Consider the following 26,869-nt stretch of genomic DNA (forward strand, 5'->3'; position numbering starts at 1 on the left):
CACTGGGCCAGAGCTCTTTATTCTTTAGAGTCAGAAACATTTCATTTTATAAATACGACCTCTTATTTTCTTCCCTGTTTCAGACCACTGGCACTTTTTGCATATGAACAATTGTTATAGCTTGTTAGATTTCAAATTACCTCTGTTCCACCTTTGAAATGCTATGCCATTACTCTCTCCCCAGCAGATTAATTGTGGTTTAAAACTGAGATTCAACCACCATATTCTTCTATGCTACTGCAAATTTACAAAGTGTTGGTGAAGACGATACAAGAATAATTGACTACGCACTGCGTACTTTAATGCAACAAACTTCAGTCATCCATGGGTAGATTTTTTGCTGCCTTAATTCAGTTTTGACTAAACAAAATAAAATGCAAACATCACAAGTAGGCCAGTGGTCATTTTTATCATTGGCTGCATTTTTCTAACACTCTAGAAGTTAGTAATATACATTACCTCAGTGGCAAAGTCAGATTTCTTCTCTGTAACATCAGAATGGAGATTTTTAAAGGCAATTTGGTCGTTTGCATGGTACTGGCTGTCCCGTAATCCTAGGCAAAAGGGGAGAATATTGCTACTGTTCAGTACAGGAAAGGATAAAATGGAATATATAATTCTATTATAAATCAAGTGACACCCATTTGAGATTATGCTGGCCAACAGTAAATCTAGTAATTCTGATCCATGGTAAAACCCCATGCATTTCCCCTTTCATCCCACACCCTCTGTTTAGGCTGAGTTCATTGGTATCTAGTATACTAGGCTGCTTGCTTCCTTCTCCCATATGTTGTTTATCTTCTCAGGCTCAGTAGTAATTGAACGCTCTCAGCTGTGCCACATCTTCCCATGCCGAGTGCACACCCAGAAGAAGAGCAAACGCATCTATGGGTTTCCCAACACCACTAGAGTTAAGCAGGGCTAAAATACAAGACCAACTTTCATCCTCTTAGCACAACCGTTCTCAAGGGAGCAACAAACGACTCAGACACTGGTATTGCAACTGCTGTGGAGTATCAATATCTGAGGACAATTTTTTGATGATGTTGTGAGGATAGAGGAGACACTGTGGACAGCCCTCCACACCAACGTGTGTCACAGTGACAGCCAGGAGTATCATCGCATTCAGGTGCACACTGTAGTGGACCAAGAACTGAGGGGCCTGAGTCCTCGTCCGGCCCCACCACCAGCTGGCTTGACAACAGGCAGGTCTATGGCACCAAGCCTGCCCCGCAAAGCCTCACAGAGCACTAGACAGAAGGGGAAAGCGCTCTTAGATGTAACCTGGGAGCATACGTCATCTGCCTGGGCACCTTGTTATTCATGCAGGAATGGAAATCAAATGCAGGAAGGTGGGGTGAGCCTAAGAGTCTTTATGACTGGTCTCCACAGCCCAGGGTAATAGTTTTGCCTCCAAATGCAGATATTCAAAAGCCTGCAAGAATGGCTCCCCAGCAGCTGGTGCTGGTGCTGGAAAAGAAGACATCTAAGAAAGCAGCTCTCTAAATTAGTCTGGTCTTCATCAACTCATAAGCAGGGTTCATTTAAAAATGTAGATATAATTTAAAGCATTATGGGGAAAATGATACACTATAGCATTTTCAAGTGTGGCTATTTGTAAAGGGGTCAGTATATGGCTCCAGAAAATTTCAAGGGGCACCACTAACCCACCCAAAGCTTGCTGATGTCTCTTCTCATCCTCAGGTGAGGACAGAGCCCCCGTTGGCTCTAACGTGGACATGGGGCTGTGCCTCCAGCTATGCACGCCATTGAGTGACAGAAACAGTCATCCAAGATGATGTGCACAGATTACTTTCCATGAAGCACAAATATAAGACTTGAAAGACCTCATGGATTTCTGTGCAGAGTCAATGCATCATGATGAACTGACAGTCAAGCTGATGAAGATGGAAATGTCCTGGCTCTGGTCTTGCAGCACCATAGTTAAGAACTCTAGAGTCAGTAAGGTTTGGGTGCCATGCGGGCCCAGGTCTGCAGCCCAGCCCAACTGCATGCTTGCCTGCAGTGGGTGAGTTGTTACCCTCTCTGAGTTTCTTTATCCATAAAATGCAGAGAATAACACCTCTCATGCCACTGGTGCACTGAGGGTAACCTATGTAAAGTGCTTGCCCCAGGGGCGGGATCTGGGGCTGACACTTGAGAAGGGCACTGGTCATGACTGTCAATGAGAAGGCCCAAGACAGCCCCTCCCCAGGTCCAGACGGTCAGGATCCCTGTGGTGTCGGTGGTCACTGGAGTCAGACCACAGCCTTCCAGGGTCTCTAACTGCAGGTCAGGCTTCAGGCAAGTCGCTCAGCATCCCTGGGCTTCCTGCTGTGAAGTGGAGATAATAGTGCCCGCTCCACAGAGCTCCTGGGAAAGATTAAGTGACCTACCTAACTCATCCTTAGCACAATGCCCGGAACGTAACAAAATGCAATAAACTTAACTACTGGGAAGTGCCATCACCTCGAGCTGGGAGGAGGGAGACCACCACCATCAGACCAGCAGGGGCTGTGCATTAGTTTCCTATTGCTGCTGCAACAAATGACCACAAACATAGTGGCTTAAACCCCCCAAGTGTGTTATCTTATAGGTCTGCAGGTCAGAAGTCCAGTTCAGGTCCCAGGGGGCTCAAATCAAGGCGTCAGCAGGGCTCAGCTCCTTTGGGAGACTGTAGGTGAGAAACTATTTCCATGCCTTTTCCAACTTCTAGAGGCTGGCAGCATCCCTGGGCTTGTGGCCCCACATCCTTCCAATCTTTGCTTCTGTCTTCACTGCCCCTTTTCCCCCTTGCCCTCCTACTTCCCTGTTTTAAGGACCCTTACAATTAGACTGGGCCCACTAAATAATCCAGGATCATCTCCCCATCTCAAGGTTCTTAACTTAATCATATCTGCAAAGTCCCTTTTGCCGTGAAAGATAGTATGTCCACAGATTCTGAGCATTAGGACAGGGATCACTATTGTGCCCATCACAGACAAGGTGGGGAGACTGAGGCAGATGTGTTGGATGGAATGTAGGACCTTTAAAACACAGTCTCTTAGCAACATGGGCAAGTACTTATAATGCATTGTTTATTGAACATAAAGAAATCAAAAGCTTGTGAACCACATAATTGCAACATTAAGAAAAATTTTTAAATGTGTGCAAGAATCCATAAAGCCAGTGAGTTGTGACTGAGAGCCATGAGCCAGCTTTTGAGTGGAAACGAGGTCTGACTGAAGCCAAGCATGAGGATGCCTGATATTAACATGTCCCCAAAAGACACCGGGAGTGAGTTACCCCAGTGGTTAAAAGCATGAACTGGGGAAAGAAAGGCTCTGATTCAAATCCATCTCTGCTACCAACCACTTGGGCAATTTAAGTAATTTTGGGCAAGCTACTTAAATCATCAGTCTTATTTTCCCATGTGTCAGAGGAAGCAAGACCTGTCTTCTCAGGGGATTACAGGGAATAAGGAGATGATGACCCTCAAGGACTTAGCGGAGGGCCGCGCATGCGATGAGGACACAGCCCAGTCCCTTTCCGCCTGACCGCTTGACAATCACGCTGACTGAGGCCCCTGCCATCGAGTGACCCTGCACTGGCCCCCCTGAGTAAGGAACAGCTGGCGGACATTGGGGCAGGTTAGCAAGGGCAAGACTGACAGGAGTTCGGGCACCTTCCAGCGTCCAGGGTGGATCAGTTTCATAGGAGAGGGGATGTGTCTCCAATACAGAAAAGGGCAGAAACCAGGACAGGCTGCACCCAACCCTGGGACAAGGACCAGAGGGGGGCCGGTCGGCTGCTCCTCCCCTCCATGGTGCGAGCTGGTCTATCCTGATCTCTCACAGGGCAGGTGCCTGCCCTGGGGCCACAGGCTTAACTCCACTCTGCATCAGGAAATTGTCCTGGTTAAAAGGAAATTGGCAGTGTGTGGGCAGGACATGACGCCAGGCAGGGCAGCCCAGGTCCAAATTCTAGTTGTGCGGCTTTGTGCGGTTGATGTAACCTCCTTGATTCCAGTTTCCCCTCTAGGAAATGGGAGCCCGGAGCTGACTCTGTTCATGCCTTGCCCCTTCCCTTGCTAGGGGGCTCTCCCATCCCCCCGCCGCGGGGAGGGTAGCTGTCAGTGGCTCTCAGCTTTGCTGCTTTCCAGGAATGGTCCTCATGGGAGGTGACACCTCTCTCCATGCTGGCTTACAGCCTGCGGCAACTCTGGTGGGAACAAAATCCAGGGCGTGTCTGTCATTTATGCTCCAGAGCACACAGCAAGGGCCAGACTGTGCCTGGGACCCCATTCCTGCTGGCTCCTTCCCCTTCCTGATCCTCCCTAATTCCCAGTTATGGAGCCCCTCCCCACAGGCCCCCCAATCCCAGCCTCAGGCTCTGCTGCTTGGAAGCCCGACAGCATCCCGCCCCAGTGTGCTGTGAGAATGGGGACTCTCTGCAGGCCCCAAACCAGCAGCCTTAGCCTCATGGGGACATGTTAGAAGTGCACGCTCCAGGGCCCCACCGACTGACCTTCACCTACTAGATGAGGAGCACAGGTGGGGCTCGGCCATCTGCGCTTTACCAAGGCCCCTAGACACTCAGTGCAAGAACACTGCTGGTCTCGGGCCGACAAGCTCCTCCACAGATGGAGTGACCTAATGCTTTGGTTCAAAACCACCCATGGCTTTCACATAACCACACTTAGGGCATCCAGACGGGGTTTTTACCAATGACTTCAGACACTAGCATATCTGAAGAGGTTTTCGTTCCTGAGGTTGGAAAGATGGTACATGCTTCTATCTGCATCAGCCGGGGCCGCTCATCCAAAGCCATCCCCCCATTTTGGGTCTCTTCCCTGAGGCCACAGCATGATGAGCAACATGAGCGGAGACATCACGAGGCCCTGAGCAGGCACGTCTGGAGCCCAGATTTCCTCCCCGGAGGAACGCGTGCTTCAGCCATATGGCAGGCATTCAGGTAGCCCTCAGGGTGTGAGAGGCCCTGGGCTGAGAGGTGAAGGTGGGTAATGCTCTCTCCTCCCACAGCTAAGGGGAAGTCACAGCTTTGCTACCTACCTCTGCCCCTACCCAGCCAAGGGGCCCGGGAACGGTTTGGGAGGGGGATACCTGAAACCCCTTTGCAGGACAGGGTGGATTTACACACAGGTGGAAGGTGGTGGGGAGAAGGTGGTGCACCCCAAGCTTAGCTAAAAGGGAATGTGGAAATGACAAGGAAAAGCACAAAGGCAGAAAAACCCAGCCTATCTGGAGACTAGCAGGTGGCATATTGGGTGAAGCGCGGGATATGGGCAAGGAACTGCACACAGGCCCACACAGCACCCCTGGGGCTTGCACTCCTCTACAAAAACAGCAGACAACCCACGTCATGCATGCATGGCCCAAGGAACCGGTCCATCGAGTCGCGCGCAGAGGGGGACACCCCAGCTCTCCCTTAGCCTAGTAAACATACTTGTTTCAGATCTGCATTCACGTCAGGGACGGAGAACGTAGGTCAGATTCCCACTTCTTGGACTGGACGTGCCTTCCCTCGTTTCTAATCTTAAAAAGAGTCGAGGTTTTCTCTGAATTTTCACCATGCCTTTAACAATATTTTCTTAATATTTCAAAATAGATGTATCCCAGGGAGAATCACTTTTCAGATTTAAATTAAATGAATCGTCTCTGTGAGGTGTGACCCCTTCACTACCCAGCGTCTCCGGAAGCCCCTTCCATCCTTGACTTCCTGAATGACATAGTTTTCGGCCCACGTTCCCCCCCCGCAGCTCCTTTTGGGAGTTCTCTCCTTGACGCCCCCCAGTTCTCCCGTAAGCCCTCCTACCAGATGTCAGACGCGCAGTGGCCTCTGCCCCCTTTACAAACCAGCGCCAAGGAAGGGCCCAGATCCCGCCTGTGCGCGCCGGCCCTTAGAGCCAGCTGCGTCCAAGTCGCTGCAAACTTGGCTGTTTGGAGAGAGAACTGGCCAACCCCCCTCAAGCCCCGCTGCTCCCCCACTTCTCCCTCTCCACCTCCCACTCTGTCTCCATTAGCTTGTCGAGTGGCCACTGTCCCCCAGCACCCATGATGGGAAATGAGAGGACCCCTCCGCACCCCAATGTCCAGCTGAGAGCCAAGGCCTGTTTTACGAAAAGGGCCCTGCTGCCTCCCAGCCCCTCCATCTTCCCTGGGCTGCCTGGTCTCCGCAAGGTCACAATCAAGCTGCTGACCCCACCAGCCTCGTCTCCTGTCGGGTTCCCACAAATCCCCTTGACACGGCCAGGGTGCGATCTTGGGGTCATGTGCTTTTTTGAAAACTCAAGTGACAGGGATACATTTCCTCCCCAGAAAGGGCCTGGGAAACATACACAGAAAACTCCGAGCTCGTGTGCGGGGGCTCCTGGGGCACCCAGGGTCCGGGACAGGAGTCCTTAAAATCAGCCTCCTTCCACTGCCCAGATATGGCCGGCTTCATTCCCCGTGACTCTGACCTTCCCAATTTTCAACTGGGCTGACTCATCCCCCTCCATACAGCTCGAGGTCACCTCCTGTTGAAAGGGCATCTTGGTCCACCCCTGCCCCACACGCCCTCCAGCTGGTGCCTGTACTCATTGCCTAGGGCCGCTGTCCCCAATGACCACAAACAAAATGGCTTGAAACAGCAGGAATTTATTCTCTTCTGTGCTGGAGGCCAGAAATCTGAAATGAAGTTGTTGGCAGCGCCCCGCTTTCTCTAAGGACCCCGCAAAGAATCCTTCTCGCCTCTCACTCCTCTCTGGCGGTTGCTTGCAATCCTTAGAGCCCCTGATCTCCGCCTCCGTCTTCACCTGGCCATCTGCCCTGTGACCCCAAAGCTCGTTCTCTTTACAAGGACACCAGCCACTGGATCTAAGGCTCACCTTAATCTAGTCTGACCTCATCTTGATCACATCTGCAAAGACTGTATCTCCAAGCCAGGTCACATTCACAAGTATCCGGGGTCAGGACTTGCACTGATCTTTTTGGGGAGCACAATTCAGCCCTCAACTGCTCCCCGGCAGGCTGTTACCTCCATACATCCCTACTACACCGTCTGTCATTATCTGTTCCTGAGTCTCTCTCTCCAAGTTGACAGGGGTCTTCAGAGAACGGCCTATTTTACTTCCTCTCGTGCCTAACACAGTGTCTGGCCAACTGCAGACGCTCACTGAATGTTGACCAAATACACAAATTATTTTACATTTTGATAACAGTTCGACCTGTAGGGAAAAAACCAGAACACATACCTTATTCAGAGAGTTTAGTCATATTCCACTGGTGCTTCAAAGACATTTTACTCTGTTTCAAAAGTCTCTTAGTGACAAGGGTGTGTTCGGCTAAGGGAAGGAAACATGACCACAGCTGACATCTGTCACTACTCTTGGAGTGAGTGGAGCTCTGACTTTCCCTTGAACTTAAGAACCTCCAAGTGCACTACCTGTGATGAAGTCGCCGGAATGTTTACGCGACCGCCAGAGTTGGGGGCACAGAGTTCAACTCGGTGCCATTTCTCATTGGCATGAACAGCCATCGTGGCTTTGATGTTTACATCTGAGGCTTCTTTGACAACTAAAAAAATGTTTGCATGACCATTATTTAAAAGTTTTCTGCAGAGCCCTGTAAGATGTGAGACAAGCAAGTACTTTATTTCCTGCCTACGGTCAAATACAAGTTTCTTCTCTTTCTCCTCAGCTTCTCTGTACTTTATTTTTCACCTGAAGGTATTTTGATGATGCTGTCTCCAAATATTAAAATACATTCAGGTAACATCACAATCTTGTTTAACCTACTTCTAATGTATTGTTACCAACTTTTGCAAACCAGTTTATCTAGAAAATTGGGCAATACCACAATCTGTTTACCATGCAAGCTGTTATAAGAACTGTTGGTTTTCATAGGATTTAATCAAACACCTCTGACATTAGATTATAATGAACATTGTTTTATAATAATTTATACCCAACGTTTGAGATAGCTTATAATTAACAACACAGATAAAAACTGGTAAAACTATGACTTAAAAAAAGCAAGTAATGAGCTGGAGAAATCATTGAACCATAAAGTTTGGGCTAAAGATTACACTGATCAGATGAATCACAAAGGGTGAGTTTGCAACAGCCACGGCCGGAGGGGGCATAAACTGTATAACTCGTTACCTTTCAAAGGAAATATACCATTTCATAAGGAAAGTGGTTTTATCCCCTGGGCAAAGGCATGGCTAGTATGGCATTATATAAACAGACAGCACCTTTGTAAGCTGTTTCATAAACACCAGACCAATGTAAATTTCACTGACTAATCCCAAGGTGGTTTGAGTCTGGCCAATGTCACTATTACATCATAATGGCTAAAATTGATTGCAGTTCATTGCAAGAAGGATGCTGGATACGGTGTTACCTCCTTTAACCCTCAAAATGGCTTTATGAGGAGGGCAATTATTACCCTCATTTACAGAGGAGGAAGCAGAGTCCCATTTAAGTCACCTGCCAAGGAACACATATGCAGCAGACCTCAAGATGAGAGTTTGCAGTATTAATCATCACTGCACACACAGAAAAGGCAGCAATGGGACTGCATCTGCATGTCGTTTGAAACATGAGAAAGCTGATGGAGCGGTCTGAGTTTCACCCCCAGGACCAGGTGCCTGGCACCACCACTTCCTAACACTATAACCTCAGACAAGTCACATGACCCCCAAGCCCCTGCTCTTAGGTCAAAGGCACACTGCATCAGCGCTGTAGGGCTGGGAACTATGAAATGAGGTAAACAGAGGTTTCTGTGGGTTCAGCACAGTGCCTGTCATACAGTCAGTCCTAGAGAAAATGTAATGCATTATTGCCACAGTTTTACAACTAATTTACATCTCTCTCAGAAAATTATGGTGTAATCTCTATGGTAATAGAGATGATTTAAAAGCCTGTTCACGGTTCTGTGGCTACCTAGGCTCTAGTTGATTTCTGAGACTCCTGGAATCTGAGGCATCCTGCCTCTTGCCCTTGGTGTCCAGGAGTGGCTCCCCTTGCAGGTGGCTGGAGTGAGGGTCTCCCCTGGAGGATGGGGTAACACCATGGTACGAGGGATATGCAACCAAATGTGCCCATGCGTATGTAGCAGCATGCTGTTAACCATGATAACCTGCTCGTGTACACAGCTTCAGTGTGACTGCACCACCGCCTCAGTTCAGCAAACGTTTATTGAGAATTAATGTTTTTGAGGACCCAAGTTAGGTGCTGGGATAACAAAAATGAACAGGGCACAGGAGTCTCCATCTTTGAAGTAGCTTAATTCAGGAATGAGACATATAATGAGATCTTTTTCAATGCAATGTGGGTCTGATCGTTTCCTCTTATGGGCTGTCTTTTTTTCCTTAATTATGGTAAAATATACATAACATAAAATTAACCATCTTTACTGTTTTTAAGTATCCAGTTCAGTGGCCTTACGTACATTCACATTATTGTGCCACCGTCACCACCCTCCATCTCCAGAACTTTTTCATCTTCCCAAACAGTGGTTATTGTGCCCATTGAACAATAGTTCCCTATTCCCCCTTCGTCGGCCCCTGGCACCCGCCATTCTACTTCTGTCTCTATGAGTTGGACTACTTTAGGGATCTCATGTAAGTAGAATCACACAGCACTTGTCCTTTTGTGACTGGCTCCTTTCACTTAGCATACTATCTTCAAGGTTCATCTATGTTGTCTCATGTGTCAGAATTTCCTTCCTTTTTATGGCTGAATACTATTCCATTGTATGGATGTACCACATTTATTTATCCATTCACCTGTTCATGGACATTTGGGTTTCTTGCACCTTCTGGCTATTGCAAATAATGCTGCTGTGAATATGGGTGCCCAAATGTCACTTTAAGTCCCTGGTTTCAATTCTTCCTATGAGTTGTCTTCTGCCTTCCTTTCTGTGTCCTGTATTGGTATTATAACCTAATATTTTCTTAGCAAACACTAGAGTCCCTTTTTGAGGACTCTAGGGCGAAGAGATAGATAGATAGCTCTAGTGGTCACCTTCAAAGCCTCTTTAAAAAGTTACCCTTCTTCACTTTGTAGAGGGAGTGGGTCTTCTTTTAAGCTTGACAGAGGTAAGCAGTTAAACACAGATGGTCTCTGTCATGCAATCCAAATGCCTTCAGTGTAGGTGTCAACGTGAAAGGGAGAACAGGCACCTCCTCGCTTAAAAGACCCTGTGAGCTGGGAAGCAGCCCAGCTCAGAGGACACCAGGGCCTGGGTGTGGGGGGCATCGGTTCTGCTGGGTCCTGGGATTGTGCAGCCTCACCTGGGCAGAGGGCCTGCACTTGGGCAGCAAGAAAGAGCAACGGGAGAGGCTGGAAGAGGAGAGGGCTTCCTCCTTTCTTTGGGCCTTGAAAGGGACCTGGCGTGATACAGCAGGAAGGGCCCAGACAAGCAGCAAGGACACCGGGCTCAGATCCCATCTGGCCACACAGCTGCGACCGTGAGCAGATGGGCCTGACCCCTGTACTCAGCTTCCCCACCGGGAACCCAGGAGCGTGCAGGGGCCTGCTTGACCTCCGGGACGCCACGCAGCTCTGCCATGGGGTCTTGTCCTGAACCGGCTGGGCCGTGAGGTGTTGGGGGCATTTGAGGAGGGGTGTGTGGTAAGCGGCAAGTCCATTTCCCTGGCTTCTTCCCCTAAGTGGGAAACGGCACCATCCGCACCGGTCCGTGCTCTCCTCTTCAGGCAATGGCCCGCTCACTGAACAAGAAGCCCCGCTACCTGGTACTGAAAGCTGTGGAGAGCCTGGATTTCAGAGATGACCTTTTCTGCCTCTGCAGGTGGGTGGCAGGAACCTAGCCCCTGCTATGGACAGCGGTGACCATGAAGACCACCCCCCGCCCACCAGCTTCCTCCTAGATGAGGCCCAGGCTGCAACAGGACCCCACTCGCCTGACTCACTGCCTGGGCGGCTTTCCTCAGGACGAGCAAGGAGGGACTGTTTGCTTTTAGCTCACAAGGAAGAAAAATGGGACATCTTTGAAACATCCTAAAGAGAACCTGGAGCAGCATCCGGTCCAGCTGCAGAGACACTCCAGTGCCACCAAGAGAACCTGTCAGCTCAGGGGTCATTATGTAAACAAGGCATAAAAATATTTCCATTAGATGTCAGCATGCATCGCCTCTCCTTTGCTAGGAGCATCGTGACTCCTGCTTGTGGGTCTGTGTGGCCTCTTGTTTCTCATCTGTTCAGCTGCCCTGGCCAGAGCCTGTTTGGAGCCTGGAGCAGGAGCCTGCAGAGGGGATTACAGGCTCCGCCACGAGCTGGCCAAACGAGGTCGGTGCAGTGTCTCAAAGCTCTCAGTCGTAAATCTCTCACTGTAACAGCCTTTAGCCACACACGGCCCAGCCGGGGTCAGGGGAGACAGCCCCTGCTGCTGGGCCAGCTCCAACAGCTCAGCATTCCAGGAAAAACACAGGTTCCGAGATGCTCACACACACTACTGCCATCATCCTGTACCCCTACCTGGCCTCTTTCCAGAACTCTCCAACAGCTATCAGCTGTGCTGGACACTTTGAACAAGGTTGCTCTTGTCTCACCTGATGTGTTGTTTGTTTCGGGTTGTTTTGGTTTTCTGGTTCTGACATAGTTGTTTTTTAATGGAGCAAAGATCCTAGTGCCCCATGTCCTCAACTAGTCCTTCCTGCCGTGACAGACATCAAATCAGGCGGTCGCCAGGGACACTGCATAAATGTGCAGGTGCCTAAGAATTGAAGGCGGCCATAAATAATGGCTTGTCCACACCTGTCACTTTACAGAAATAGGAAATAGAGACGGGGAGAGGGGCAGGGCCTGCCGGAGAGGCTCCCAGCTAGGAAGTGGCAGAGTAGGAGCCCTCAGTCAAGTGGGAAAGACTCCAGATCTTTGGCTCCCAGGCGAGGTATCTTCTAACCCACCCCTTCTAACTGGACTGAGCTCCTCTCTGTGCCTTTGCTTTTAAAAAAATAAAGTAACAGCTATGTTGAGATATAACTTATGTACCATGAAGTTTACCCTTCCGGGGATATAATTCAGTCGTTTTCATATATTCACTAAGCTTGGCAAGTATCACCACTATCTAATTCCAGAACACACCATCATCCCCAAAAGTGGAGAACCATTTTTGATTCTCCCCGAAAAGCCCATTCCTCCCTGCCACCCCCTCACCAGTCTGGGTTTGCTTGTTCTGGGCATTTCATGTACATGGAATCACACACTACATGGCCTTTTGTGTTTGGCTTCTTCCACTGAGCACCATGGTTTCAAGTTTCTCCCACGGGGTAGTATGTGTCAAGATTTCATTCCTTTCTATGGCTGAATAATAAACAGTCCATTGTGTGGGTACAACACACACTGTGTATCTCTTCAGTACATGTGCGTTTGGGTCGTTTCCACTTTGGGTTATAATGAATAAAGCTACTATGAACATCCAGGTACAAGGTTTACGTGGAGGTAGGCTCTTCTCGGGGGCCCGTGTGCAGGAGCGTGACTGCTGGTCACGTTGGTAGCTCTGAGATGAACTTGCTGAGGAAATGTCAAACTGTTTTCCAAAGTGTGACTTCAACACTGTGCGTTCCTACTAGCAATTGTCCTCATTTTTGCCAACACTTGTTACTATCTGTCTTTCTGATTCCAGTCATCTTAGTGGGTTTGAAGTGGTGTCTCATTGTGGTTTTGATTGGCATTTCCCTCATGACCAAAACGTCTTGCATCTTCTCATGTAATTATCGGCTATTAGTGTGTCTTCTTTGAAGAAACATCTATTCAGATCCTTTGGTCCTTTTTAAATTGGGTTATTTGTCTTTTTATAGCAACTTTAGGAAAAAGATTTCTCTCATTTCTCCTCCTATCTCCTGGCCATAAGTACAAGGAGAAACACCGATTCTCAGAACCCTGTAAGGCAGCATCTCCTACCAGCATAGCTTCAGAGGTAACAGCATTTCTGTGAGGAGGCTAAGAAAATGGTCTTCGGCATCCCACAGACTAGGGCTGTAACTGAGCCAGGCCACTTATAAAGTTTGTGACTGAGACGTATGCCGCAGTTGCCCCATCAGCAAAACAGGGATCATGGTATCTGTTTCATTGCATTGTAATGAGAGCTAAAAGAGAAGACAAACTGAAACCCTTAGCATGCAGCTTGGCACATAGGAAGTCCCGGTAAAATTTATCTCTTTATTTAACCAGCAAATATTATATAGCATCAACCACAGGCCTGGCTTGGGTATAGACCCTGAAGTCACAGCACTGAGCAAAATAGAAAATCTCTGCCCTGGTGGAGCTTATATGCAGCTTAATATTCTAGCAAAGTTAATGATTCTAGTTATTATTATAATTTAACATTTTGACTCTTGATTACAAAATAATTACCAGCTCATCGGAAACTAGAATGACAAGATAAAGTTTCACTAATGAACTTGAACTTTAGAGAGAGACGAAGCATTAACTTCGGTAATTACAGCTCTCCTGCCAACCCCCAGCATGGCCTCGCCTTCCTCTGCACTTGCGCAGAGCCACGGAGGAGAGTCGCCCGAGAAGCCCACAGCTGGGGGTCCCGTCCGTCTCGGGAATGTGAGAAGACAGAGCCCTTCCCTGTGTCCGAGCACGGAGAGGGATGATACATGTCACCAGCCTGAGGAGTCGTAGAGACATAATAATAGATAATCAAAACCAAATATAGGATAAAGATGTCAATGAAAAGGATGCTTGAGAGGAAAACCAAGCAGAGCAGCTCTTGACAAACAGGTCCTGTAGGGCTGGTGGGGCCAAAGCTGGAACTGAATGAGGAGTGAAACTGCCTCAAGGACGCTTCTGAACCCTGGGGGCAAAACCCAGCCGAGCAAGTGACGCTGTGGGACTGCAGGAAGCCCTCGGCGACCCTGCAGTGGGAACACACGACTGACCTGCCCTCGAGGCCAGACGCACCATGAGGCACACGTTGCTTACCTTCCCTTGGTTTCCTCATCTGCAGCATGGGTTCAGCAATTTCAACCTCATCCCACGGGTTAGACTCTCAAGTCCTTCTAAATGGACATTCCTACCACCTGGGGAGGGAGGGGCTTTCAGCTTAACCCAGCTGTTGATTCCCAGCTTACTGTGGGATTCTCTGAGATGCCCAGATGACAGTGTCCCCTGTGTGTGGGGGAAGGGATGGCGGGAGGGGGCGGGGTATGTCACACCTGGATAGACAAGAATATCAACAAGGCTGCCATTTGGAGAAAGACAGACACACAGATAGTCAGGACAGAGGAATTTGCCCTATCAGATATCACAATCTTCTTTAAAGAGGTAAAGGCAGTATATTACTATAGGAATAAACAAAAACAAACTAGAGGAAAAGAATAAGGAGCCCAAAAAGAGACCTTCATATATAGGTTAATGTGGAAAATAACAAGGTAGGATAGCTAAAAACAAAATATAATAAATGATTCTCTTTATTTGGGACAATTAGTTGTCATTATTTTAAAAACTAACAACAGTTCCCTACCTGTATCATAACCCACAAATCAACTCTAGATAATCTAAGAGCTAAAGTATGAAAGGTAAAACTTGAAGACTGTTACAAGAGGAAGTAGTTAATATTTTTACGATCTTGCACAGGAAAGGATATCTTAAAAATGTTTCCAAAGGAAACACCACAAAATAAAAGTTTGATAAATTTAAGCATTTTGAATTTAAGAATGACCATTAATATATGTGATAAAGAGAGAAGACAAGTTACAAAGTAGAAAAAGATATCTGTAACTCATGTAACAAAGAAATGGTTAGTGTCAAAACTGACAACAAAACTCCTGTAAATTAATCTGTGAAAGACTTGCAACCCAGTGAAAAAACAGGTAGAGACAGAAGAGGCATTTCTCAGAAAAAAAATGGTCACTAAGCAACACAAAAGATATTCAACCTCATCAGTAAATAGACAAATCAAAATAAAATCACAAGAAGAGGCCATTTCATATCTACTCAATTGACAAAAAAAAAAATCAACAATACTAAATACTGGTGATGATGTGAGGTAATAGAACCCTTGTACATGGCTGGTGGTGAGCATAATCTGACACAACCACTGTGGCAAGTAACCTGGGAGAGGAGAGGGCGATCAGTTTGCTCTCATTTACAGTATTTCACCAAAGTCTAACACTCCGTTCATTATAAGATGTACCATTATTTTATGTATCACCAAGAAAGAAACTCTAAGACCCCATTCATTTAAATACACATTCTGATTTCAGATATATTAAAAAGTTTTTTAAAAATCTTAGAATAAATGACATACCATGTAATATTTTAAATATCTAAAATATTTTAAAATGAAATATCATTTTAAAAACCCCATTCATCTGCACAAGGATAGACAAGAGTGTCTGTAGCATTATTGTTTTCAATGGCAAAAATACTAGAAACAGTCAAAATGTTCTTGGACTGGAGAATTTAGTTCAATTATCCAGCAGTGAGAGTTTAGCTATCCAGCAATGAAAATAAATAAATTATAGGTACACGCATTCACATGGATGACAAAAAGTAAGTCAAAATAAGAGCGGAAATCAATGAAACAACAGAAATCAAAAAGAAAAAATGAACAAACTGAAAGTGAGTTTTTTGAAGGGAAAAAAAAAATCAACAAAATCAATCAAGGAAAAAATTAAAAACACATACAAATAGCCACTGTCAGGAATGAAAAGGGTGTTATTACTATGGAGCTTACAGACATGAAAAAGATGACATGGAAAAACTATAAATAAATTTTATGTGAATAAAACAACAGAAAACAAATGTACAAATTGCTTTAAAAAAATACGACTTACCAAAATTGACCAACAGAAAACAAAATATGTTAATAGTCCTATAGTTATAAAGGGTATTAACTCATTATCTAAAACTTTCTCAAAAAAACTCCAGTCCCAGTAATTTCCCTGGAGACAAGAAAATGAAAGGTCAAGCAAAGAATGAAATGGAAGAAAACCAATCCTTAGCTCAGGCAGCCGGCGGACATATATGGAAATGACAAATGCTAGGGAAAAAATGATGCCAATACTATAAAACTCTTGAGAAGTCAGAGATGTCTAGCAGAGTCCGACAGCAATGCCTGACAAGAACATTACAGAAAAAAAGAAAGAAAGAAAATTACAGGGCAATATCCCCCATGAACATACACCACTGGTTCTTGAATGGGGGTCATTTTGCCTCCCAAGGGACATTTGGCAATATCTAGAGACACTTGAGGTGGTTACAGTTGATGGGGGGAGGGGGAGAGGGGAGGGTTGCTGGCAAGGACTGGGCAGAGGCCAGGAAGCTGCCGAACTTCCTCACACACACAGGACAGCCCCTCAACAGACAGTCAGCCAGCAGCCCAACTGCCAACAGTGTCAGCACTGCGAAAACCCGACACACAAAAAATCCTCAAAAAAATTAGTAAAGAGAATCTAACATTATATACACAGGATCACTTCATCCTGATTAATTAATTTATCCCAGTAATAGTGATGGAACAAGTAGATATTCAGCAAAGAAAATAAAAGGGGCATCTCAACCTTTACCTCATACAATTCACAAAAATTAACTTGAGATGAATCACAGATATACCCTGAAATTAAAACTATAAAGCCTTAGAAGAAAGGCAGAATTTTTTTGTGAATTAAGAGTGAAGTTTTCTTACACAGGAACTGGAAGTAATAACCATAAAAGGAAAAAATGATAAATTAGATTTCATCAAAGTTAAAAACTTCTGCTCCTGAGGAGAAATTGCTAAGAAAAATGAAAAGGCAAGCCGAAGATGGGGATAAAATATTTGCAAACCATATTTCTGACAAAGAACAGAAGCCCAGGCTCTAAATGAAACCCCTATAACTTAATAATAAAGAGACAAACAACCCAATATCAGATATTCAACTACCCCCAGTGGGTTGGAAATAAACATATTTGGCTGGTTGCTGGACAACTGTGGTGACGTAAAAATGCAGGCAGCCCACCCCTCAATCCGGGGCACGGCACACCCTGGTGGTGTGTGACTTGGTCCTGGGGTTTGGACAGAATTCCACTTTCTTGGACACACCTATCGGCTGTCTGGGATGAATCTCCTTTCCTTCCTTCTCATTCCATCCCAGCTCTAACTTGACCTATGGCCCTATCTGCCTGTGCCTACGGTGAGTGACCTTATGATGATCTTCTTGGGCAGTCCTGATGCCCCGCAGGTGAGGGGCTACCTCGAGGCAGGTATTACCTTCCAATGGGCCACAGAGACCAGGTTCTGCATGTTTGTCCCGTTTCCCCTGACTTCTCCTGACCCCAGGGACTCAGAGAGGACAGCTCCCCTGTGCTCTCTGGGCTTCAGCCAGGACTTGATCAAAGTGGGGTCACCCCACATCAACCCCAATAAATTGAGTCAGGACTCATGCAGTGAGCATGAAGCAAGTGTTAGAAACAAAAAGCCTGTTACTGGGCTGTCAGCTTCATGTAAACCCACCAGGATCCCACAGGTGAGCTGGCAGCTTCATAGATAATATTCCCAAACGCTTAAGCTCCCATCTCTTCCCAACCATATCATACAGATTCCAGACCTGAAGCCTCAAGGTCAAGGTAATAGCTTTCCTAAGTCCTCTAAACATAGAATCAAGTCCCTTTCAGCTCCAGGGAAATCTGTCTTATCATTTAAGGCCCAACTCTGGAAGCTTTCGCCCTGAGAAAGAACCAATCAGTTGTTTGGTGTTTCCAGAGCTCCTTTGCACATTGTGGTGTGCTCAGTGCTTGCTTTCCTGGCTAGACTATAACCCCCTGGGGCAGGAGCCACCGCCTCTGTGTGCCTGCTGCCTCATCTGGGGCTTGGGAGGTAAAGCAATGAGGACGGAACTCAGACACTGAAGGACTCGATATACCAACTCTGACTTTAGCAAAGTCAACCTCTCAGAGCCTGCTTCCCATCTGAAATGAGCATAAGCATCGCACTCACTTCATGAAACTGCTCTCAGCACTTGCCTGGTACACGGCAGAGGCTGAGAAATGGCAGCTGCCAATCAGGGTGAGAGCTAATTAAATGTCTACTGCTGAACTGGGTAGAATTGCAAGCCCTGGTTCTCCAGGGGTGAGCCCAATCCAGGGGTCTGCATGGCCCTTTCCTTTGAGGCTGGGACCCCCACAGGAGCTGCAGCCAAATTAGACCAGAGCCCCCAAGATGTAGTCAGGAGTAAAGAAGAGGGCGGAGGACACACTGTGGTGCGTTGTGGGAGGGAGGCCTCTGCTTGCTCTGCTCCCTGTCCTCTTGCTCGGTGCTACCAGCTCCAGGGACACCTCCACTTAAGGGTCTCCTTCTCATCCGCACGAGATCAGCCTCCCTGAAGAGGGCCTGTGCATTGCACTTCTAGGGTGCAAGTGCCCCACCCTACTCGTGAGACGGTGGGGGCCTGCCTGCTTGTGCAAACCCGGTTTGTTTGGTTGCTTATAATCTGTGCTTCCCACATAAAACTCAGACCTCTGACCCTTTGTGCCCAAACCACTTCTCTGTTTTTGTCATTTGAGAATTTCTGGGCAGCTCCCTCTCCCATTTCATTTTCTTTGGTGTCACGTCCGCCATTCCCCACGGTGCCTGCTGCTACAGTGGGAACGGGGCATTTTTCTTTGCAAATCTCTCAGTCCTTTGGATCTGGCTGGAAGGCGTCCTGCCACACAGGCTATCGCAGTGTCTGGGATACACGGTCCTGTCTTTCATGGGAGTATCATTGATGCCATAAATGAAGATCCCCAGGGACACAGCCAGCTCTTTGATGGCATCTACAGAGACAGCTTCCAGCCAACTCTCTTTCACTCCCAAAGAAGAAAAGGTGGTCATGCCCCTGGGTCCATGCAACCTTCATTTTCCTATTAGGATATTGAGATTCCTACAGTGAATTTCAGGGATGTTTGTCTCCATTCTGCTTCCCTCCCCCCAACCCCCAACCACCCCCGCCTCAAAAAGTGACAGAAATGGGAGGTGACTGTGACTGTAAGTCTGGAACTCTCTGTCCATCTCACACCCACACAGTGGGACCATGTGTTTGCCCCCAGCCCCAGTGGGGTCCACAGATGATCTGCCCTCGGAGAGTCTCAGTCACACTCCCCCCCCATTAGCACCTTTCTCCTGCCCTTTCACCTTGCTGAGAAGGAGCAGACGCCCCCGTGGCTTGCTCGGAGCGTCTGAGATCACCCTCATGTGAAAAGACACGTATTTCCATTACAGTCCCAGGACATTTTTAGACAGATCCCCAAATATACCACTATATTCCTAATAGATTCCTGCTACCAGATTATAAAACATGAAGTTCTCCTCAGACCTCTATAAATCAAGTGCATTGAAGTTCCAGAATGTAAAGGAAATAGTGAAAAAGGTATTTACAATTTAAACCCATAGCAGCAGGGATTCTGATTAAACATATAGAGTTAAAAATGTAAAAACATTGTATTTTGTTTTAATTTTTCTGTAATCTGTCTTGGATTTTCCCATTAAAAAATAAAAGTGGAGAACATAAGGCCATTTTTTGCAGGCAAGAGATCAGCCACTCCTCTCTCTCCCTCCCCAGTCAGGCCTTTCCCTTCAGAACATCTCTTTAGGGAACACACCAGAAGCCGTAAAGCTCTGCAGGAACATGGCTGTCCTTGAACTTCCAATGTGCGCAAGCTCAGGCCCACGCTCCGTGTGAGCGCCAACCCCCTGCCCGCGGTCTCTCTTCCCCAGGAACAAGCTGAGCTGTCACTACGCGGCTCATGACTGGGGGACAGGCAGGGCAGTCTGGATTCCTACCCATTTTCCTTCTGGCACAGGAATGGCACAGCCCCCTGAAGAGCCACTGGGGACACAAGGACACAGCAGGAGAAAAGGCAAGCCCTCCCTTTCCTTTACAGGTTCTGGAAGGGGCCTGTGGGTGGGGTCGCACTGGGAGTCAGTGGGCACCGACATCAGGAGCCAGGTCTTCAGACAGGCACAGTCCCACTGACGGACACAGTCCCACCGATGGACACAGAATGTCCTCCCTTTGGGGATGTGGGACTTGATTAGACTTTGAGCCTGGGAGAGGGGTGGCTAGGACGGTGGCAGTTTGAGGCAGTATGTAGTAGACACTCATTGGCAAGCATGCCTGAGATGTTCTCACTGCTGCTTTCAGCCATCAGCCTAGTCTTGATTCCAACCAAGGATTCAGGAAAGAGTGAAGACTGCGTGCGGCAGGGATTTCAACCCCGCCCTGCCTGAGTCCAAGCCAGAGCCTCCTCACCAAGCTGCACCGGCCTCCGGGCTGTTAGAAGTTTCAGCCTGTACTCTCAACAGCAAGCCAGAGCATCTATCACAAACTGATACGCAAAGTTGAATTCATGTTCTTACCAACCAAATGGCCCTTGAATTCTTGCAGAGCCCTGCCTGAGTGCGTAAAAATGTCTGCGAGGCAAAAGCAGCCCTGTAAGTCCTGCAGCAGGAGCTTGGCCAGGTGGGAAGGCTTGGGGTCCTTGATCACTAGCTTTGTGTGTCCCCTAAAACATAAAGCTTCCAAAGGCTGCATTTGGCAAGCCAACCAGTACCCTGCCAAGTCCTCAGAAGCTGCAACAGACCCACCTAAGATTAAACAAACACAGGGATGTAAAAATAAAGAGAAATTTAAGTGGGTTTGGTGCTTATCTTCTTTTCTAACAAAAGATAACAGGTAATTGCTTTTTTATCACTAGCACTTGAAATTTGAAAGTAAAGAAGGAGCCAGGGGGGATAGCACACCTCAACTTTGCCGTCCGCAGATCCTTAACTTCCACTTCTGCTGAGGACCAATAGTCAAACCATCCTGGTACTTTGATACGACTCGATGAGAAAAACAGCAGAGAAACGACAAAGGAGATGTCAACCGTGTCATTTTCAAAAGAAGGGCTTTATATTTGGATTTCAGTAACTGAGTACATACATATCTGCCACCTCCCAGAAAGTTCTAAATGGTCATCAATTCTCTAAATGTAGCCTTTACCAAAGAAGAGATGTTTGGACAGGGAAAGAGATGGTCTGTGGCTTTCCCAGGAAAGGAGAAAGCTGTTGCCTAGCAACCTGGCGCCCCAAAACTCCTGCCAGTTACCTGGCTCTTGTGAAAACATGTTTAATAAACACAGCTATTGCCTGCAGCTGCCAAAGCAAAGTGCTTCTCAGGGGAGCACCCCTCTTTCCCCCAGGTTGCTTTTCCAGTGACACACAGTGAGCCTGAAGCCCGCTGTCTGAGCTCCCAGGTTGTTTTCCTTTAAGGTTAAAATCCTTGGATTCTTCAGCACTCCTCACGTTCCCCTGCAACTCAGCTCAACAGAAATGTACTTTCTATCTAAAGAGTTATCTGGATGCCCAAGAAATTCAATGGCCCGGCAGAGAAATTGCTGTTTCTTTCATCTGGAGGTAATTTTCCAGGCTTCAGTTTATTATTGAAAATGTTGACATTGAAAATATTTATTGAATATTATCATGGTTTGAATTGTGTCCCTCCCACCTCCAATTTTATATGTTGAAGTCCTAATTCCCAGGACCTCAGAATGTGACATTATTTGGAGATCGGGTCTTTATGGAGGTAAGCAGGTTAAAATGAGATCACTAGAGTAAGTCCTAAGCCAGTACAACTGATGTCCTTATAAAAAGGGGAAATTTGGACACAGCCATGCACACGGGGAGAATGCCATGTGATGATAAAGGCAGGCAGAGGTTGGGGTGACGCTCTGCAAGCCAAGGAACATCAAATATTGCCAGCAAACTGCCAGAAGCCAGGGGAGAGGCAGGACCAGGGGCTCCTTGACAGCCTCAGGAGGAACCAGCCCTAATGATACCTTAATTTTGGACTCAGGCCTGCAGATCTGTGAGTCAATACATTTCTGCTGTTTGAGGCACCCAATTTGTAGTACTCTGTTCTGGTGGCCCAGAAAGCTACCACTAACGATCCCACACTCCATACACGCCCCGGAGTGCTGCCTTCTCATGGAGCTCCCCCGGCTCCTGTGCAGGATGCGCCGTATCCAAGCCCTAAGGGAGCTGGGCTTAGAGAGGCGAAGCGACCTGTGCCACATCCCACAGCTCCCGGAAGATGGGGCTGGAATTCAGACTCAAGTCGAAACACCTCGGAAGTCCATGCTCTTAAGCTGCTTGCTCTTCTCCCTCTGCTTATTGCAGCTGCGGTTTCCCATCTCCCAGAGTGAGGGGTTTCCTCCAAAAGTAACTAACAGCAAAGCTAACTGCTAACCAGGGCGGGGAAACCCCAAAAGCCAAGACACTATGAAAGATTCAGCATACTGATGGGCGGCATATTGCCAGCTGAGCTGGAGCCAGGAACTGGTCCTTGGCTGATGGGCAAGAGATTTCTGCTGCACGGAGCTGAGCCTGGAGCGAGATTAGCTTTGAAGTTTATTAAACCTCCGTGGCTTACGTCTCCAGGGCCACAGGGAGAGAGAGCCTGGCGGCGGCTCCGCGGTCCCAGAGCTGAGCGAGGCAGCCGGGAGGGACCTCTCCACACCAGTGGCAGAGTGGGTCATTTGGAAGTATTTTTCACTTTTTGGAATACTCAGCAACTCCATTGTAGTTCGGATTTGTGCATTTAGCAGGAAAAGCAACTTCAGTGAATGGAGTCAAGAAGCCACACTAGGAGGTGTGGAAGGATTCTTTGTAGCTGATGGGAGTCTCTGCATCAGCATTTTAAGGCAGGGGCAAAAAATAGGGATTGCATGTCACGGAAACTACTTCCATCTACGACCTTATTTAAAAGGTGAGGTCATAAGTAAATGCATTTTGGTGATTCTCCCACTCACACGGGACTTCAGCCAAACTGCTGTAGCAATAAATGCATTTCATAACTATAGTATAAATGAAATGATCAAATATTAAAATCTGATACAAATTTTTTGATGGAGCAAGAGAACTATAATGCTTATTTCATGATTTTCATAAAATGGGCAAAATTTCTAAGATTAATACACTTGGAAAAGGTTATAAATTAGATTTTTCCAACATGGAGTTATTAAACACATTACATGACGTATAGATTTTTTTGTGATTTCATATGAATAATGAGACTTGTGACAGAACATGAAATGCCAAAGAATGAAACTTTAGTAGTTGGGAACAAAGCCAGGATTCTCAAGAAGAACAGTAAGATAAATAAAGAAGAAGCTTGGAGCTAAAATGGAAAAGACAAACTTTCATTATCCCAGACAATATGTGTGTCCACCTGTAAACCCAAGGGTTTCAGCTGAAAATTATTATAACTACCTGGAGAGCTGAGTAATTTAACCACAATCAAAAAGCGACCTCCATGAATCAATGAGTTTCATAAGGAGCAGCAATAATCAGTTAGGACACATCAGGAGAAAAATAATTGACAATGACAAGAAAATTATAAAACATGCAGGAACATATCTAACATGAAACATGCTAGATCTATATCCAAAAAATGAAAAATTTTACCAGAGGAAATAAAAGAAGAACTATGTGAATGTGGAGGCATGCCATGTTTCTGGATGAAAAGGTCAAAACTGTAAATCAGTTCTGCCCATATTAATTTATATATTCCATACTTAATAAAAAACTGATAATAAATAAATGAATTATTAACAAAAACTGACAAACTGATTCATAAATGTATGTGGGAGAGAGAATGCATAAGAACACATAGGACAATTTTGAAGTGGATATTGCTGTAATGTATGTCAAAACTTACTCTGTTGTATTAATTCAAACAACATGATCACAGCAAAGGAAAAGAGGGATAAATCAATGGGATAAAACAGAGACTAAGATACCCATGAACCTTAGGGAATTTAGTTTATGAACAGGACACTGCAAATCTAAGGGAAGAGTATAGCATATAAAATTGGTAATCCATTTGAGGATAAAATAATGCTATGTTCCCTATTTAAAGCCATACCCAAAACTACATTTAAAATGGATTAAAGGTATAAACATAAAAAAGTGAAATTAAAAAAATAGAAGCATGTTTTTCATAATATTGGAACTCTTCTTAAAGAAGATAATATCCAGGATCATAAAAGATTAACAACTGAACAATAAAATAGTGACTTACTATTACATGATAAATGTTATTACATAGAAAATTAAAAGAGAAGCAACAGACTGGAAGAAAATATTAAAAGGATTAATACTCAGGCTCTAAAAGTAACCTCTACGATTGTATTAGAAGCACACACTTTAGAAAAGTGAGTAAATGATTTGAACATGAATTTCAGAGGAAAAATTTTGTTTTAATGTTATAATACACATTAAAAAGATGCTGAAACTCTTTAGCCATCGGGAAAATACAAATTAAAATAACAATGTTTAATAAAATAAAACAATACTTTATTCACCAAAGGATATTATCAAGAAAGAGAAAAGACAAGCTACAGAATGGGAGAAAATATTTGCAAATCACATTCTGAAAAGGATCTGGAATCCAGAGGACTCTCATAACTCAACAAGAGAAAAAGATAAGTAACTCAATTTAAAAACAGGCAAGAACTTGAACAGATAAAAACCACAATGAGATACCTATCATTTCCCATACACTAGGATGACTGTAAATCTAAAACAAAGCAAACAAACATAAAATAACAAGTGCAACTTCTGGAAGCAGAGCAAATAGTGGCACCACATGGTGAATGTGCCAGATGTCCCTGAACTGCACCTTTTAAAAGGGTTACATTTTTTTGTCACGTGATCTTCACCTCAATTAAAAATCAATAACAAAATACCTTATATTTTTTTTAGTTTGCAGCTCACACACACACACACACACATGCACACAAATATACATACATCTTTAAAAATCCAATGTAAGCATGTGGGAAAGTGGGTTTTCTCAACACTCCTGGCTCACACTGCACACTGGTGGAGTGTTTGGGGAGGGGAATTGGGCAATATCCATCAAAATTTAAAGTGCACATACCTTGAGACCCAGCATTTCCACGCGATGCACTTGGACATGTGCCCCAGCAGTTCAGGGTGTTTGCTGGTGCTTCATTTGGTAAAACAAATGGCAACAAACTTAAAAAAAAAAAATCTGGCCAATGGGTGGTGTTGGTTTGGTTGAGAGGCTCAAAGAAGAAACTGAAGGGCCATTTGGTCTCAAACTGCCCTTGAACATCCCTTACGTCACCCATAAATCACATGTATGTGATTTGTGTCAACAATTCTGCACAGCAATAAAAATGTAAAAATATATCATGTACAATAGAATATGTAATATGGAGCTCCATAAAGTGGCTGTAATAAAAATTAAATCACTCAAGTGCTACCCTGCTTAGACACACTTCAACAAATGTGTAAATACTCAAACTTGGTGGCTCTGCCTGTTATTGAAAAATCAAGCGTCCCTATACTTCGGTTCTTTCCTCTGAAAACTGGGGATGCTACACACACTTGCTCCAAATGATCCTTGAGAGGACACGCTGCATGAATTCACATAAAATGCCTGGCCCTGTACCTGGTACATCTTAAGTGTGCAAGAAATGTGGGAGAGTATTAGGCAGGGGTTGGCCGTCTGCAAGGGGAGCAGGTAATTCACAGACCATTTCTATAGTGCAGTGTGATAGGCTCTGGCGGCTGTGAACACAGACCCTGTGGAGAACAGGAGGCAGACGGACCACGCAGACCAGTCCTTCAATCATCTCTTGGTCCATTTGGAAGCCGGTATTGTCCCATTACTCGAGACCAGGCCAGTGGCTCATGGTTCAGACCTACACTAATATGTTTTTCCCTGATCGCCACAGATTTCTTTTCGCCATGCCTGTGCTATCTACCAATGGCACATACGTTTAAGAATTCCCTGTGTTTGTTCACTGGGAAATAAACTGTTGGAAAGAAAAATCAATTTTCATTAGCAGTACTATTACTTTCAAGAAAATCCTTTCTCAGAGTGGTAGAGGACACTCCAGAAACTGGTGTCAACTGACCTTCCCTAAAGGACCCAGTGCGCTACTGACTCAAGCCTCGGGGCTGTCATCTCAGCAGCTGAACGCCAGGGTCACCGGGTGTCGTTCAGACAGAAGCCAGTGCAGTGGACACAGAGGGCACAGGGGGTGGCGCAGGGCCTGCGGGAGAGCCTCCCCCGGCCTGGAGGTGGGTGCTGCAGAGTTCAGCTGATGGAAGCACAGGTCTGGTGTTGCCAGACCTTGTAGTTTTTTAAGAAAAATGCTATGCTTGGATTTTTATTGGAAATCTCCCAACTTTTAAATACTGTTGCCTAATCTGAGGTAAACAATGAAACAACACCCTAGGGGCCCAAGCAAGCAAATACTCCTTGAAGCCCAAGCCCCGACTTCTCTGACACCCATTTGCCTTTGTGGGTTTGAACCACGTGTCCAAGGGTGCTCCCAGACTACGGCTGCGGATGTCACAGAACAGCCTGCTATGTTCTTTGGGTTCAACCAAGCCCGTCGTTGTGAGTCAGATTCCCACCTCAGCCTGTCAGCCATCTGCCTCCAGGATTCAGCCCCATCCCCGCTCCACACATTGCCCCCTGCTGGCGGGATCGCTCAGTGCAACGTAACTCTGTACCGTGCTTCACGCACACCTCCAAGGTGAGCCACAGGACACAGTCTCCACTACGACAGGCACACGTGGAAGTTTTGTTTTTCTTTCTGCCTAAAAAGTCAACACAGTCTGTGACATTCAGCCTCTCCCCTTTGTCAGTGGAGCTTTTAGAGAGATTATCTTAAATGAATATAAAGAAAAATGATGGAATCGGGAAAAGAAACCATGCAGCCTGCAGGAATGCCAGAGCAGAACCGATTTTTCTTAAGTGAGGTGAGTGATACTCACATCATGCACGGCCTGGGAGTTACTCTGAAACCCGTTTTTTTCCAGATGGTGTGATGCTCCTGCCTTGTGGATCCCAACGCAGGCACCGCCAAACG

At 46.2% G+C, this 26,869-nt stretch overlaps 1 protein-coding gene across 1 annotated transcript in view; it reads right to left on the reverse strand.

Moving 5' to 3' along the window:
• Window positions 1-26,869, reverse strand: part of C8H10orf90 (chromosome 8 C10orf90 homolog) — a 216,830-nt gene that overhangs the window by 68,872 nt on the left and 121,089 nt on the right. Inside the window, exon 3 of the mRNA XM_036898997.2 lies at window positions 460-554. Coding sequence (XP_036754892.2) covers window positions 460-554 — 95 coding nt within the window. The remainder of the gene's footprint in view (window positions 1-459; window positions 555-26,869) is intronic.

Source organism: Manis pentadactyla, chromosome 8, assembly GCF_030020395.1.
Source record: "Manis pentadactyla isolate mManPen7 chromosome 8, mManPen7.hap1, whole genome shotgun sequence".
In the NCBI taxonomy this organism is placed as follows: Eukaryota; Metazoa; Chordata; class Mammalia; order Pholidota; family Manidae; genus Manis; species Manis pentadactyla.